The sequence below is a fragment of the Gallus gallus genome, chromosome 9, assembly GCF_016699485.2.
Source record: "Gallus gallus isolate bGalGal1 chromosome 9, bGalGal1.mat.broiler.GRCg7b, whole genome shotgun sequence".
Classification (NCBI taxonomy): Eukaryota; Metazoa; Chordata; class Aves; order Galliformes; family Phasianidae; genus Gallus; species Gallus gallus.
This window is the reverse complement of record NC_052540.1, coordinates 11,531,679-11,544,157: the sequence shown is the minus strand read 5'-3', so window position 1 is coordinate 11,544,157 and position 12,479 is coordinate 11,531,679. Positions and strand designations below refer to the sequence as shown.

The window sequence follows — 12,479 nt, the reverse complement described above, 5'->3', positions numbered from 1 at the left end:
AAAACTAGTCTATAATAGAAATATATAAAAGCAGAAATCATGAGGATTGTGGGAGAGAATAAATTTATTGAAAAAAAAATCTATAAAGATTTGATCATTGCTCATTTTGGTTCTCAACAGGCACATGTTAGATAATAGGTTTTTGTTGTAAAAGCCTATTATAGTAGTTGCTAAGAATTTTTTTTCATTTCCATTTGGCAGTAGAAGGATTCTGTTTTCTTTTACTTTTTACAGTCATAACTACTATTTACTTAATTTGTATACTTAATAGCTTTGCCATTGTGGCCTTAGTTTAGCTCAACGTGACCTAATGGAATGTCTTACAGACACTGAAATATTAAGATGCAGTGTTCACATTATAAACAGTCTTGGTTGCTCTGAGTAGATGAAGTGAGTCTCTGTGTTCATCAAACACCTGTGCTAGAAATTATATTGCTCAGTTGGTGTTCCCTGGCCCTTGAACCCAGAGCTACAACTGAAGAAGTATTGTTTCCTCTCCTTACCATTGTGTTGAGAGTAATGCTTGACAATTGCAGTATAATCCAGGGTTTAAAGGAAGAAAAGCATCTTCTTCCAACGTGACTGACTGATGCTTCCCTTCATGGTCTAATTCAGCTTAATTAATCAGAACGCTACTATTGACTGCCTATTATCTGTATGTCTGGTATTATTATCTGTATGTCTGGTACATTCCTTTAAAAATGACTAAATAGCATGCAGTGATGACTTTATAGAATGTAAGGCACATAAAATTGCCAAGCAGCAGGCATTAAAATACCTTAACATTTATTTTCTATCATATTATAGCGCACAAGAAAGGAAGGGCTGAAATGATACTGTGAAGTTATAGTTTGAAATGACTGAAGTTAATGCTTTTCTTCACAGTCTGTAGTATGCAACTCTTCGCCACAGAATGCTAAGATGTTGTTTGAGTTGAACAAATTATTGGACAGTTTAATAGAACAAAATGCTATCAAGAGCCAGAAATGCCAGTTTCAACATTCAGGAAGTCTCTGTGCAACAAATGGCTGAAACTGAGACTATTCCAATTCGTCTTGCAATGTTCTTGGCCTCCCTCCCCAGGCATTCTCCATCAGCCACTGCTGGAATAGGATACTCCAGCTAATAAATGTTGGTTTTACCTACCACAGCTGTTCTTATCCCATAGTAGGTTAGCTGGATAATCAGCCAGGAGACAGCATATTCATTCACAGAGATATGGCTGCATAACTTTAGAAAAAAAACAAAACAAAACATAATTTGGAGCTAATTCAAACCCTCTGCCCTCATTGACTCAACAAACTGACTCTCATCATAAGTTAGGCTGAGTGCTGGAAGTTTCAATAGCAAAAGTGTAAAAAAAAAAATGCAAATTGTTCCTACTACTATATTAGTGACTTATGCTTGTGATAAGTTGTAGCTTAAAGGGTAGAAAAGACAGAGCATGACTTCCAATTTCTTGTAAAATATTACAGTTCTCAAGTATATTTTTGTACTGACATCTGGTTATTTCAACCTCTGAAGTAAACAGGAAAGAAACAGAAACCACCTGGATTTTCTAACTCCATATGTAGATTCAAATACAGTTTCGCCTTGCTTCCTGTTTTCTTTGGTTTTTTTTTTTTTTTTTTTACTTTTCCTGCTCAACTTGTTTTTTCTTACAAAGCCTCCTGATTACTGTATTTTTGAGTTTCTTTAAATAATCACAATGCCTCTGCCTTAGAACTGTTATTCTGCAGATGCATAAGGAAACCCTGACCTCTACTGAAGCCCAAAGGAGACTTACTGTTGGTATGACCCCACTACAGGATTTCACGGCAGTAATCACTAGGCCTAGGAGGAGAATTTATACAGTTTAGCAATGTAAGGACTGACCTACTCCAGTCCAAATTTCTGTATAGCTCAGGATATGTGTTTCACTCAGTTTCCAGTGTTGAGTCTTCTCATTTTGTTAATTTGTGTAATGGACAATGTAGAAGTATTGCCTTGGGAATTCAGCTGTCACACAATATTTGGCTCACTAGACTTCAGAACAGTTAGACGAAGAATAAATTTAGAACGCTGAATTGAAATCAATTCAGTTAATTGAAGTCAGTCAAAAGGAGCTTTTTGTTCATATTTGAAAGAAGAATGCAGACCTTTTTAACTCTAATCAACTACAGAACATTATTAAGTTCCCATAAGAAATGGTTTAAGTGCAAAATGATAATGAAAAATGTGAGTGAAAAAATTTTGTTCACTTTGAGTAGCTCTACAGTCTAGAATCTGAAAAGAAACCACTTTACATAATGGAAGGAGATACGTACAAAGCAGTCAGACTGAAAAATACCTAGAATTATAGGGAGTAGCAAATTAGAAAAGAGCTTGTAAAGTGATACAGCAGCAAAAGTAATTTCAGGCTGGAGAGATATCTTTTTAGAAACCAAGGAGGTGCTAATGCTTTTATAATGTGAAATGGTGCCTGCAATATACCACACTGAGTCCTGGGAGCCTCTGATAGTAGAAAGAACTATCATCAGTGAGAATCAATTTACAAAAGGGAGCTGATCTGGGAAATTCTTTGGAGGTTGTTGCAAAAGTTTACAGCAAGATGTTGATGTCTTCTCTCCTTTAGAAACACTTAAGATGCTCATAGGTGTATTAAAAGATGGATGTGACATAATTATATGAATAACCAAATGTTTACCAACTTTTCTTTATCTCAAATTGTTTGTTAACCGGAGAGGGGATTTTGAACGGGATTTTTAGGCAGACTGGTTGGTTCCCTTGCTGTATAGTGGTATTGTCTTTGAGAATCCAATGCTGAATTTATCTGTGTTCATAAATACACCATTTCTTCAAAATTTGTTTCATTTTCATAATATTCTACACCTCTTGCCTTATTGATGAAGATATTGAGATGAGTAATGTGGCTGTAAGGTTTTCTTCAAATTGTATGAGAGTGTCTGCAGTAGACCAGGATAAGGGTCTATCTGGTATAATATTCCATACTTGACTATGGCCATCAACGTGTGCCTATGGAAGAGTACACCTCTGTTGTGATACTTCTCTGACTTATGTTCTAAGCTTTCTGTGGGGTTTCCTTCTGTAGAGATACAACTTTTCACTAGTTCTGACAGGTTTCTCTTCCATGAATATCTTCAATTGCTTTCTGAATCAATGTGGATTTTTGATAGATCCAGTGCCTTCCAGAGTAAGGAGTTCCTTACCTTAATGATGCACTCTATATAAAAAAAAAAAAATCCCATATTTTTACTTCAAACTTGACAATTAATCTGAGAGTCCTTCAGCATTTCTAGAATGAGCAATCATCCTTCGTATATCTTATTTATTTTTGATATTATAGAGCTTTAGTATGTTTCTGTTAGTCGTTTAAGGTCACCATTCTGTTCTAGCTTCTGGGTACTGGGTACGTACAGCTGTATCTGCTCTCATCTTACTAATTTACAAATTTGGATTCTAATTGTGCAGTTGGAGTCTGATAGACTGAACCCTGGTCAGATGAACAGAGCTCAACACAGATTTGTTGCAAAAGATCCAATGAAATGAGAAGTGGGGGGAAATGCACTCGGGCAGTTCAGACTGAGATGTTTTTACTGGTCCTTTCATGAAGACCTCTTCAGTGTGTGTTTTTGTAAATCTCCGGTTTATCATTAGTTATAGAGAAAAAGAATCTTGCAGTTCTTTTAAGCAGTTGGACAAAGCACACTACACTAAGATATGAATTATATTTGTTGCTTAAATCATTTATTTCCCAAACTTGCTTTCCTCAAAGAACAAAAAAGTTATCTTTAAATCTTTCCCCTTGGTTGTTTTTGATTTAATGCCCTGGAGTTCTGGAAAACCATAAGGTGAACAATAGTCAGATGGAAATGACCACCCAAAAGAGTGACTAACGGGGAAGGCAGGAATTTAAATAATGCTGGAGCAGCATTCTGCAGATGCGCAGGCTTACAGCAGAGTGGCTTATGGCAAGGGAAGTTCAGCATGTTTATGAGCCTTTGCAGGACTAGGGCTACATGGAGGATGTGTTTTCTCCCTCCTCAGAACTATATAAATGATACATCTTGGATAAAATTCATCCCTGATGTACAAGTTAAAAATAGAGACTAGAAACAATTCTTTATAGATCTAAACACTTGCACAGGATAAGGACTATTGAATATTAAAAATCTGTGAGGTAACACAAAACAGAACTGGACAGACATTCTCAGAGGGCTCTGTAAAAACTTAGAGAAAGCTGAGGTAACAGCCAGGCTAGGAATGGTTTTTAAAAATAACTTTCTCTGACTTCTTCAGGGTCCGGTAATTTTTATGTATAAAAGAAATACTCTGAACACGATCTCAACTCATTGGAAACAGAATTTCTCTTTGATTTCTGGTGTGAAAAGGATTCTCTTCTAAAATATCATATTTGCACACTGGGTTTATTTTGCGTGTGTTTTTCTTCCATCTTTGCGATGTGGACGGTGAATTCTGCTCTGTGCTAATCAGCCTGGATGGTTAATGCCCAATCGTGTTAAGCATTTAGGTTTACGGTGTTATATAAATAAAGCGCTAAATACAAATGAAATCATTAAATACAGAAACATAATTACTGCCGTTTGCATTAGGTTTATGTTGTGTTCTCAAGATGTGCAACCAGTTTGTGTGTAGCAATTGAAGGTTATACTCTTTAGATTAGAGGGAGTTCAAGCATGTGGTACAGGAAGAAACATCAAAGGTTAGACTGTTATTATTAGGACGCTTCAAAGAAAAGAATTTCTGAAGCCTTTAAGTTTTACAGCAGGTGCATGAAGAGGTGCCAGGTCATCTCAGGGTGGTCAAGAGTAGACTACATTGAAACTAGATTGCATAGAACTCCTTTTATCTGTCAAAGACAGTTGGGATCCTGACTTAGAGGTTTAACAGTGATTTTGAATACTGGACATCAAGCCTCTCTAATTTCAGCTGCTCTCAGCATGGAAGCTTGCAGTCATGGTCTCTACCAGTGGGCACATCTGGGTAACAGAAGAGTGGTCCTCCTGGTCATGTCACAGCCACAGAGCCTTCGGTGTGCTCTGCAGCCGCGCCTGAGTCAGGCAGGCTGAACGCATAGCAAATGCAGTGGGTTTTGAAGTAGATCTTTGCTCTGATAGTTTTGGCAGTGTGGGGGGATGACCTCTGGCTCTTACTCAACGTCTGCAATCAATTTGAAGACAAAAGTGCCATTCTGGTATTTCTTATTTAGGAGAAATGCAAATGTAGGCTGTAGTCAAATAGAGCCAGAGGCAACTTGAATAGTCTAAAGACCAAATAAGGAAAAAGCAAGACATTCCATATGCTCATTGGTGGCAACTAGATAAGGAAGGAATGACGCAGGGACATATGGGCGTAGACGAAGCTATGCACGATTATATAAGCTGTTGCCACCATCAAATAAACGCCATTTTACCATTCACCACATTGGTGTGCACCTGGGTAGATGGACAGACCGTTGAGTCCCTAACGATTGCGAACACCTGAATGAAGCTGAAGGCTTCATTTGGTGACCCCGACGTGATCGTTAGGGAATAGTGGTCGGCCACAGGCGGCGTGGCGATCCTGCCCTCATCCGTCTCGCTTAACGGAGCGAGGACGATGACCCTAGTAGAGGGGGCTGCGGCTTAGGAGGGCAGAAGCTGAGTGACGTCGGAGGGAGCTCCACGGCCGGGGGCCAAGATAACCTACCGAGAACTCAGAGAGTCGTTGGAAGACGGGAAGGAAGCCCGACGACTGAGCAGTCCACCCCAGGCGTGATTCTGGTCGCCCGGTGGATCAAGCATGGAAGCCGTCATAAAGGTGATTTCGTCTGCGTGTAAAACCTATTGCGGGAAAACCTCTCCTTCTAAGAAGGAAATAGGGGCCATGTTGTCCCTGTTACAAAAGGAAGGGTTGCTTATGTCCCCCTCAGACTTATATTCCCCGGGGTCCTGGGATCCCATTACCGCGGCACTCACCCAGCGGGCAATGGTACTTGGGAAATCGGGAGAGTTAAAAACCTGGGGATTGGTTTTGGGGGCATTGAAGGCGGCTCGAGAGGAACAGGTTACATCTGAGCAAGCAAAGTTTTGGTTGGGATTAGGGGGAGGGAGGGTCTCTCCCCCAGGTCCGGAGTGCATCGAGAAACCAGCAACGGAGCGGCGAATCGACAAGGGGGAGGAAGTGGGAGAAACAACTGTGCAGCGAGATGCGAAGATGGCGCCGGAGGAAACGGCCACACCTAAAACCGTTGGCACATCCTGCTATCATTGCGGAACAGCTATTGGCTGTAATTGCGCCACAGCCTCGGCCCCTCCTCCTCCTTATGTGGGGAGTGGTTTGTATCCTTCCCTGGCGGGGGTGGGAGAGCAGCAGGGCCAGGGGGGTGACACACCTCGGGGGGCGGAACAGCCAAGGGCGGAGCCAGGGCACGCGGGTCAGGCCCCTGGGCCGGCCCTGACTGACTGGGCAAGGATCAGGGAGGAGCTTGCGAGTACAGGTCCGCCCGTGGTGGCCATGCCTGTAGTGATTAAGACAGAGGGACCCGCCTGGACCCCTCTGGAGCCAAAATTGATCACAAGACTGGCTGATACGGTCAGGACCAAGGGCTTACGATCCCCGATCACTATGGCAGAAGTGGAAGCGCTTATGTCCTCCCCGCTGCTGCCGCATGACGTCACGAATCTAATGAGAGTTATTTTAGGACCTGCCCCATATGCCTTATGGATGGACGCTTGGGGAGTCCAACTACAGACGGTTATAGCGGCAGCCACTCGCGACCCCCGACACCCAGCGAACGGTCAAGGGCGGGGGGAACGGACTAACTTGGATCGTTTAAAGGGTTTGGCGGATGGAATGGCCGGCAATCCAGAGGGTCAGGCTGCGTTATTAAGACCGGGGGAACTGGTTGCTATTACGGCGTCGGCTCTCCAGGCGTTTAGAGAGGTCGCTCGGTTGGCGGAACCCACAGACCCGTGGGCGGAAATTACGCAGGGACCATCTGAGTCCTTTGTGGATTTTGCCAATCGTCTTATAAAGGCGGTTGAAGGGTCAGATCTCCCACCTTCCGCGCGGGCTCCGGTGATCATTGACTGCTTTAGGCAGAAGTCACAGCCAGATATCCAGCAGCTTATACGGGCAGCACCCTCCACGCTGACCACCCCAGGAGAGATAATCAAATATGTGCTAGACAGGCAGAAGACTGCCCCTCTTACGGATCGAGGCATAGCCGCGGCCATGTCGTCTGCTATTCAGCCCTTAGTTATGGCAGTAGTCAATAGAGAGAGGGATGGACAAACTGGGTCGGGTGGTCGTGCCCGAGGGCTCTGCTACACTTGTGGATCCCCGGGACATTATCAGGCGCAGTGCCCGAAAAAACGAAAGTCAGGAAACAGCCGTGAGCGATGTCAGCTGTGTGACGGGATGGGACACAACGCTAAACAGTGCAGAAGGCGGGATGGCAACCAGGGCCAACGCCCAGGAAGAGGCCTCTCTTCGGGGCCGTGGCCCGTCTCTCAGCAGCCTGCTGTCTCGTTAGCGATGACAATGGAACATAAAGATCGCCCCTTGGTTAGGGTCATTCTGACTAACACTGGGAGTCATCCGGTCAAACAGCGTTCGGTGTATATCACCGCGCTGTTGGACTCTGGAGCGGACATCACTATTATTTCAGAGGAGGATTGGCCCACCGATTGGCCAGTGATGGAGGCCGCGAACCCGCAGATCCATGGGATAGGAGGGGGAATTCCCATGCGAAAATCCCGGGATATGATAGAGGTGGGGGTTATTAACCGAGACGGGTCTTTGGAGCGACCCCTGCTCCTCTTCCCCGCAGTAGCTATGGTTAGAGGGAGTATCCTAGGAAGAGATTGTCTGCAGGGCCTAGGGCTCCGCTTGACAAATTTATAGGGAGGGCCACTGTTCTTACTGTTGCGCTACATCTGGCTATTCCGCTCAAATGGAAGCCAGACCACACGCCTGTGTGGATTGACCAGTGGCCCCTTCCTGAAGGTAAACTTGTAGCGCTAACGCAATTAGTGGAAAAAGAATTACAGTTAGGACATATAGAACCTTCACTTAGTTGTTGGAACACACCTGTCTTTGTGATCCGGAAGGCTTCCGGGTCTTATCGCTTATTGCATGACTTGCGCGCTGTTAACGCCAAGCTTGTTCCTTTTGGGGCCGTCCAACAGGGGGCGCCAGTTCTCTCCGCGCTCCCGCGTGGCTGGCCCCTGATGGTCCTAGACCTCAAGGATTGCTTCTTTTCTATTCCTCTTGCGGAACAAGATCGCGAAGCTTTTGCATTTACGCTCCCCTCTGTGAATAACCAGGCCCCCGCTCGAAGATTCCAATGGAAGGTCTTGCCCCAAGGGATGACCTGTTCTCCCACTATCTGTCAGTTGGTAGTGGGTCAGGTACTTGAGCCCTTGCGACTCAAGCACCCATCTCTGTGCATGTTGCATTATATGGATGATCTTTTGCTAGCCGCCTCAAGTCATGATGGGTTGGAAGCGGCAGGGGAGGAGGTTATCAGTACATTGGAAAGAGCCGGGTTCACCATTTCGCCTGATAAGATCCAGAGGGAGCCCGGAGTACAATATCTTGGGTACAAGTTAGGCAGTACGTATGTAGCACCCGTAGGCCTGGTAGCAGAACCCAGGATAGCCACCTTGTGGGATGTTCAAAAGCTGGTGGGGTCACTTCAGTGGCTTCGCCCAGCGTTAGGAATCCCGCCACGACTGATGGGCCCCTTTTATGAGCAGTTACGAGGGTCAGATCCTAACGAGGCGAGGGAATGGAATCTAGACATGAAAATGGCCTGGAGAGAGATCGTACAGCTTAGCACCACTGCTGCCTTGGAACGATGGGACCCTGCCCTGCCTCTGGAAGGAGCGGTCGCTAGATGTGAACAGGGGGCAATAGGGGTCCTGGGACAGGGACTGTCCACACACCCAAGGCCATGTTTGTGGTTATTCTCCACCCAACCCACCAAGGCGTTTACTGCTTGGTTAGAAGTGCTCACCCTTTTGATTACTAAGCTACGTGCTTCGGCAGTGCGAACCTTTGGCAAGGAGGTTGATATCCTCCTGTTGCCTGCATGCTTTCGGGAGGACCTTCCGCTCCCGGAGGGGATCCTGTTAGCCCTTAAGGGGTTTGCAGGAAAAATCAGGAGTAGTGACACGCCATCTATTTTTGACATTGCGCGTCCACTGCATGTTTCTCTGAAAGTGAGGGTTACCGACCACCCTGTACCGGGACCCACTGTCTTTACCGACGCCTCCTCAAGCACCCATAAGGGGGTGGTAGTCTGGAGGGAGGGCCCAAGGTGGGAGATAAAAGAAATAGCTGATTTGGGGGCAAGTGTACAACAACTGGAAGCACGCGCTGTGGCCATGGCACTTCTGCTGTGGCCGACAACGCCCACTAATGTAGTGACTGACTCCGCGTTTGTTGCGAAAATGTTACTCAAGATGGGACAGGAGGGAGTCCCGTCTACAGCGGCGGCTTTTATTTTAGAGGATGCGTTAAGCCAAAGGTCAGCCATGGCCGCCGTTCTCCACGTGCGGAGTCATTCTGAAGTGCCAGGGTTTTTCACAGAAGGAAATGACGTGGCAGATAGCCAAGCCACCTTTCAAGCGTATCCCTTGAGAGAGGCTAAAGATCTTCATACTGCTCTCCATATTGGACCCCGCGCGCTATCCAAAGCGTGTAATATATCTATGCAGCAGGCTAGGGAGGTTGTTCAGACCTGCCCGCATTGTAATTCAGCCCCTGCGTTGGAGGCCGGGGTAAACCCTAGGGGTTTGGGACCCCTACAGATATGGCAGACAGACTTTACGCTTGAGCCTAGAATGGCCCCCCGTTCCTGGCTCGCTGTTACTGTGGATACCGCCTCATCGGCGATAGTCGTAACTCAGCATGGCCGTGTCACATCGGTTGCTGCACAACATCATTGGGCCACGGCTATCGCCGTTTTGGGAAGACCAAAGGCCATAAAAACAGATAACGGGTCCTGCTTCACGTCTAAATCCACGCGAGAGTGGCTCGCGAGATGGGGGATAGCACACACCACCGGGATTCCGGGTAATTCCCAGGGTCAAGCTATGGTAGAGCGGACCAACCGGCTCCTGAAAGATAAGATCCGTGTGCTTGCGGAGGGGGACGGCTTTATGAAAAGAATCCCCACCAGCAAACAGGGGGAACTACTAGCCAAGGCAATGTATGCCCTCAATCACTTTGAGCGTGGTGAAAACACAAAAACACCGATACAAAAACACTGGAGACCTACTGTTCTTACAGAAGGACCCCCGGTTAAAATACGAATAGAGACAGGGGAGTGGGAAAAAGGATGGAACGTGCTGGTCTGGGGACGAGGTTATGCCGCTGTGAAAAACAGGGACACTGATAAGGTTATTTGGGTACCCTCTCGAAAAGTTAAACCGGACATCACCCAAAAGGATGAGGTGACTAAGAAAGATGAGGCGAGCCCTCTTTTTGCAGGCATTTCTGACTGGATACCCTGGGGAGACAAGCAAGAAGGACTCCAAGGAGAAACCGCTAGCAACAAGCAAGAAAGACCCGGAGAAGACACCCTTGCTGCCAACGAGAGTTAACTATATTCTCATTATTGGTGTCCTGGTCTTGTGTGAGGTTACGGGGGTAAGAGCTGATGTTCACTTACTCGAGCAGCCAGGGAACCTTTGGATTACATGGGCCAACCGTACAGGCCAAACGGATTTCTGCCTCTCTACACAGTCAGCCACCTCCCCTTTTCAAACATGTTTGATAGGTATCCCGTCCCCTATTTCCGAAGGTGATTTTAAGGGATACGTCTCTGATAATTGCACCACCTTGGGAACTGACCGGTTAGTCTCGTCAGCCAGCATTACCGGCGGCCCTGACAACAGCACCACCCTCACTTATCGAAAGGTTTCATGCTTGCTGTTAAAGCTGAATGTCTCTATGTGGGATGAGCCACCGGAACTACAGCTGCTAGGTTCCCAGTCTCTCCCTAACATTACTAATATTACTCAGATTTCTGGTGTAACTGGGGGATGCGTAGGCTTCACCCCACACTCCAATCCAAGTGGTGTTTACGGGTGGGGCCGGAGACAGGTTACACACAACTTCTTGATCGCCCCGTGGGTCAATCCTTTCTTTAACAGCGCTTCTAACTCCACGGAACCGTTTACGGTGGTGACAGCGGATAGACACAATCTTTTTATGGGGAGTGAGTACTGCGGTGCATATGGCTACAGATTTTGGGAAATATATAATTGCTCACACAGATTTGATAATTTTGATATTTACACCTGTGGAGATGTGCAGACAGTCAAATCCCCCGAAAAACAGTGTGTGGGGGGAGGAGGTATATGGGTTAATCAATCAAAGGAAATTAACGAGACAGAGCCGTTCAGTTTTACTGCGAACTGTACAGCTAGTAATTTGGGTAATGTCAGCGGATGTTGTGGAAAAACGATCACGATTCTCCCATCAGGGGCGTGGATCGACAGCACACAAGGTAGTTTCACTAAACCAAAAGCGCTACCACCCGCAATTTTCCTCATTTGTGGGGATCGCGCATGGCAAGGAATTCCCAGTCGTCCGGTAGGGGGCCCCTGCTATTTAGGCAAGCTTACCATGTTAGCACCCAACCATACAGATATTCTCAAGGTGCTTGCCAATTCATCGCGGACAGGTATAAGACGTAAACGAAGCACCTCACACCTGGATGATACATGCTCAGATGAAGTGCAGCTTTGGGGTCCTACAGCAAGAATCTTTGCATCTATCTTAGCCCCGGGGGTAGCAGCTGCGCAAGCCTTAAGAGAAATCGAGAGACTAGCCTGTTGGTCCGTTAAACAGGCTAACTTGACAACATCACTCCTCGGGGACTTATTGGATGATGTCACGAGTATTCGACACGCGGTCCTGCAGAACCGAGCGGCTATTGACTTCTTGCTTCTAGCTCACGGCCATGGCTGTGAGGACGTTGCCGGAATGTGTTGTTTCAATCTGAGTGATCACAGTGAGTCCATACAGAAGAAGTTCCAGCTAATGAAGGAACATGTCAATAAGATCGGCGTGGACAGCGACCCAATCGGAAGTTGGCTGCGAGGATTATTCGAGGGAATAGGGGAATGGGCCGTTCATTTGCTGAAAGGACTGCTTTTGGGGCTTGTAGTTATCTTGTTGCTAGTAGTGTGCCTGCCTTGCCTTTTGCAATTTGTGTCCAGTAGCATCCGAAAGATGATTAATAATTCAATCAGCTATCACGCGGAATATAAGAAGTTGCAAAAGGCTTGTAGGCAGCCCGAAAATGGAGCAGTGTAAAGCAGTACGTGGGTGGTGGTATGAAACTTGCGAATCGGGCTGTAACGGGGCAAGGCTTGACTGAGGGGACCATAGTATGTATAGGCGAAAGGCGGGGCTTCGGTTGTACGCGGTTAGGAGTCCCCTCAGGATATAGTAGTTGCGCT

At 46.2% G+C, this 12,479-nt stretch overlaps 2 protein-coding genes across 2 annotated transcripts; both read left to right on the top strand.

Moving 5' to 3' along the window:
* Positions 1 to 5,773: 5,773 nt before the first annotated feature.
* Positions 5,774 to 7,955, top strand: LOC121113436. Its single transcript, XM_040705636.2, has 2 exons — positions 5,774 to 7,100; positions 7,194 to 7,955. Exons 1-2 carry the CDS (start codon positions 5,803 to 5,805, stop codon positions 7,906 to 7,908), a joined length of 2,013 nt encoding a protein of 670 aa, XP_040561570.2. The 5' UTR covers positions 5,774 to 5,802; the 3' UTR covers positions 7,909 to 7,955.
* Positions 7,956 to 8,191: 236 nt separating this feature from the next.
* LOC770705 (envelope glycoprotein gp95-like) lies at positions 8,192 to 11,873 on the top strand. Its single transcript, XM_040705634.2, has 2 exons — positions 8,192 to 10,659; positions 11,695 to 11,873. The coding sequence occupies exon 1, from the start codon at positions 8,235 to 8,237 to the stop codon at positions 10,611 to 10,613; it is 2,379 nt and encodes a 792-aa protein (XP_040561568.2). The 5' UTR covers positions 8,192 to 8,234; the 3' UTR covers positions 10,614 to 10,659; positions 11,695 to 11,873.
* Positions 11,874 to 12,479: the final 606 nt, after the last annotated feature.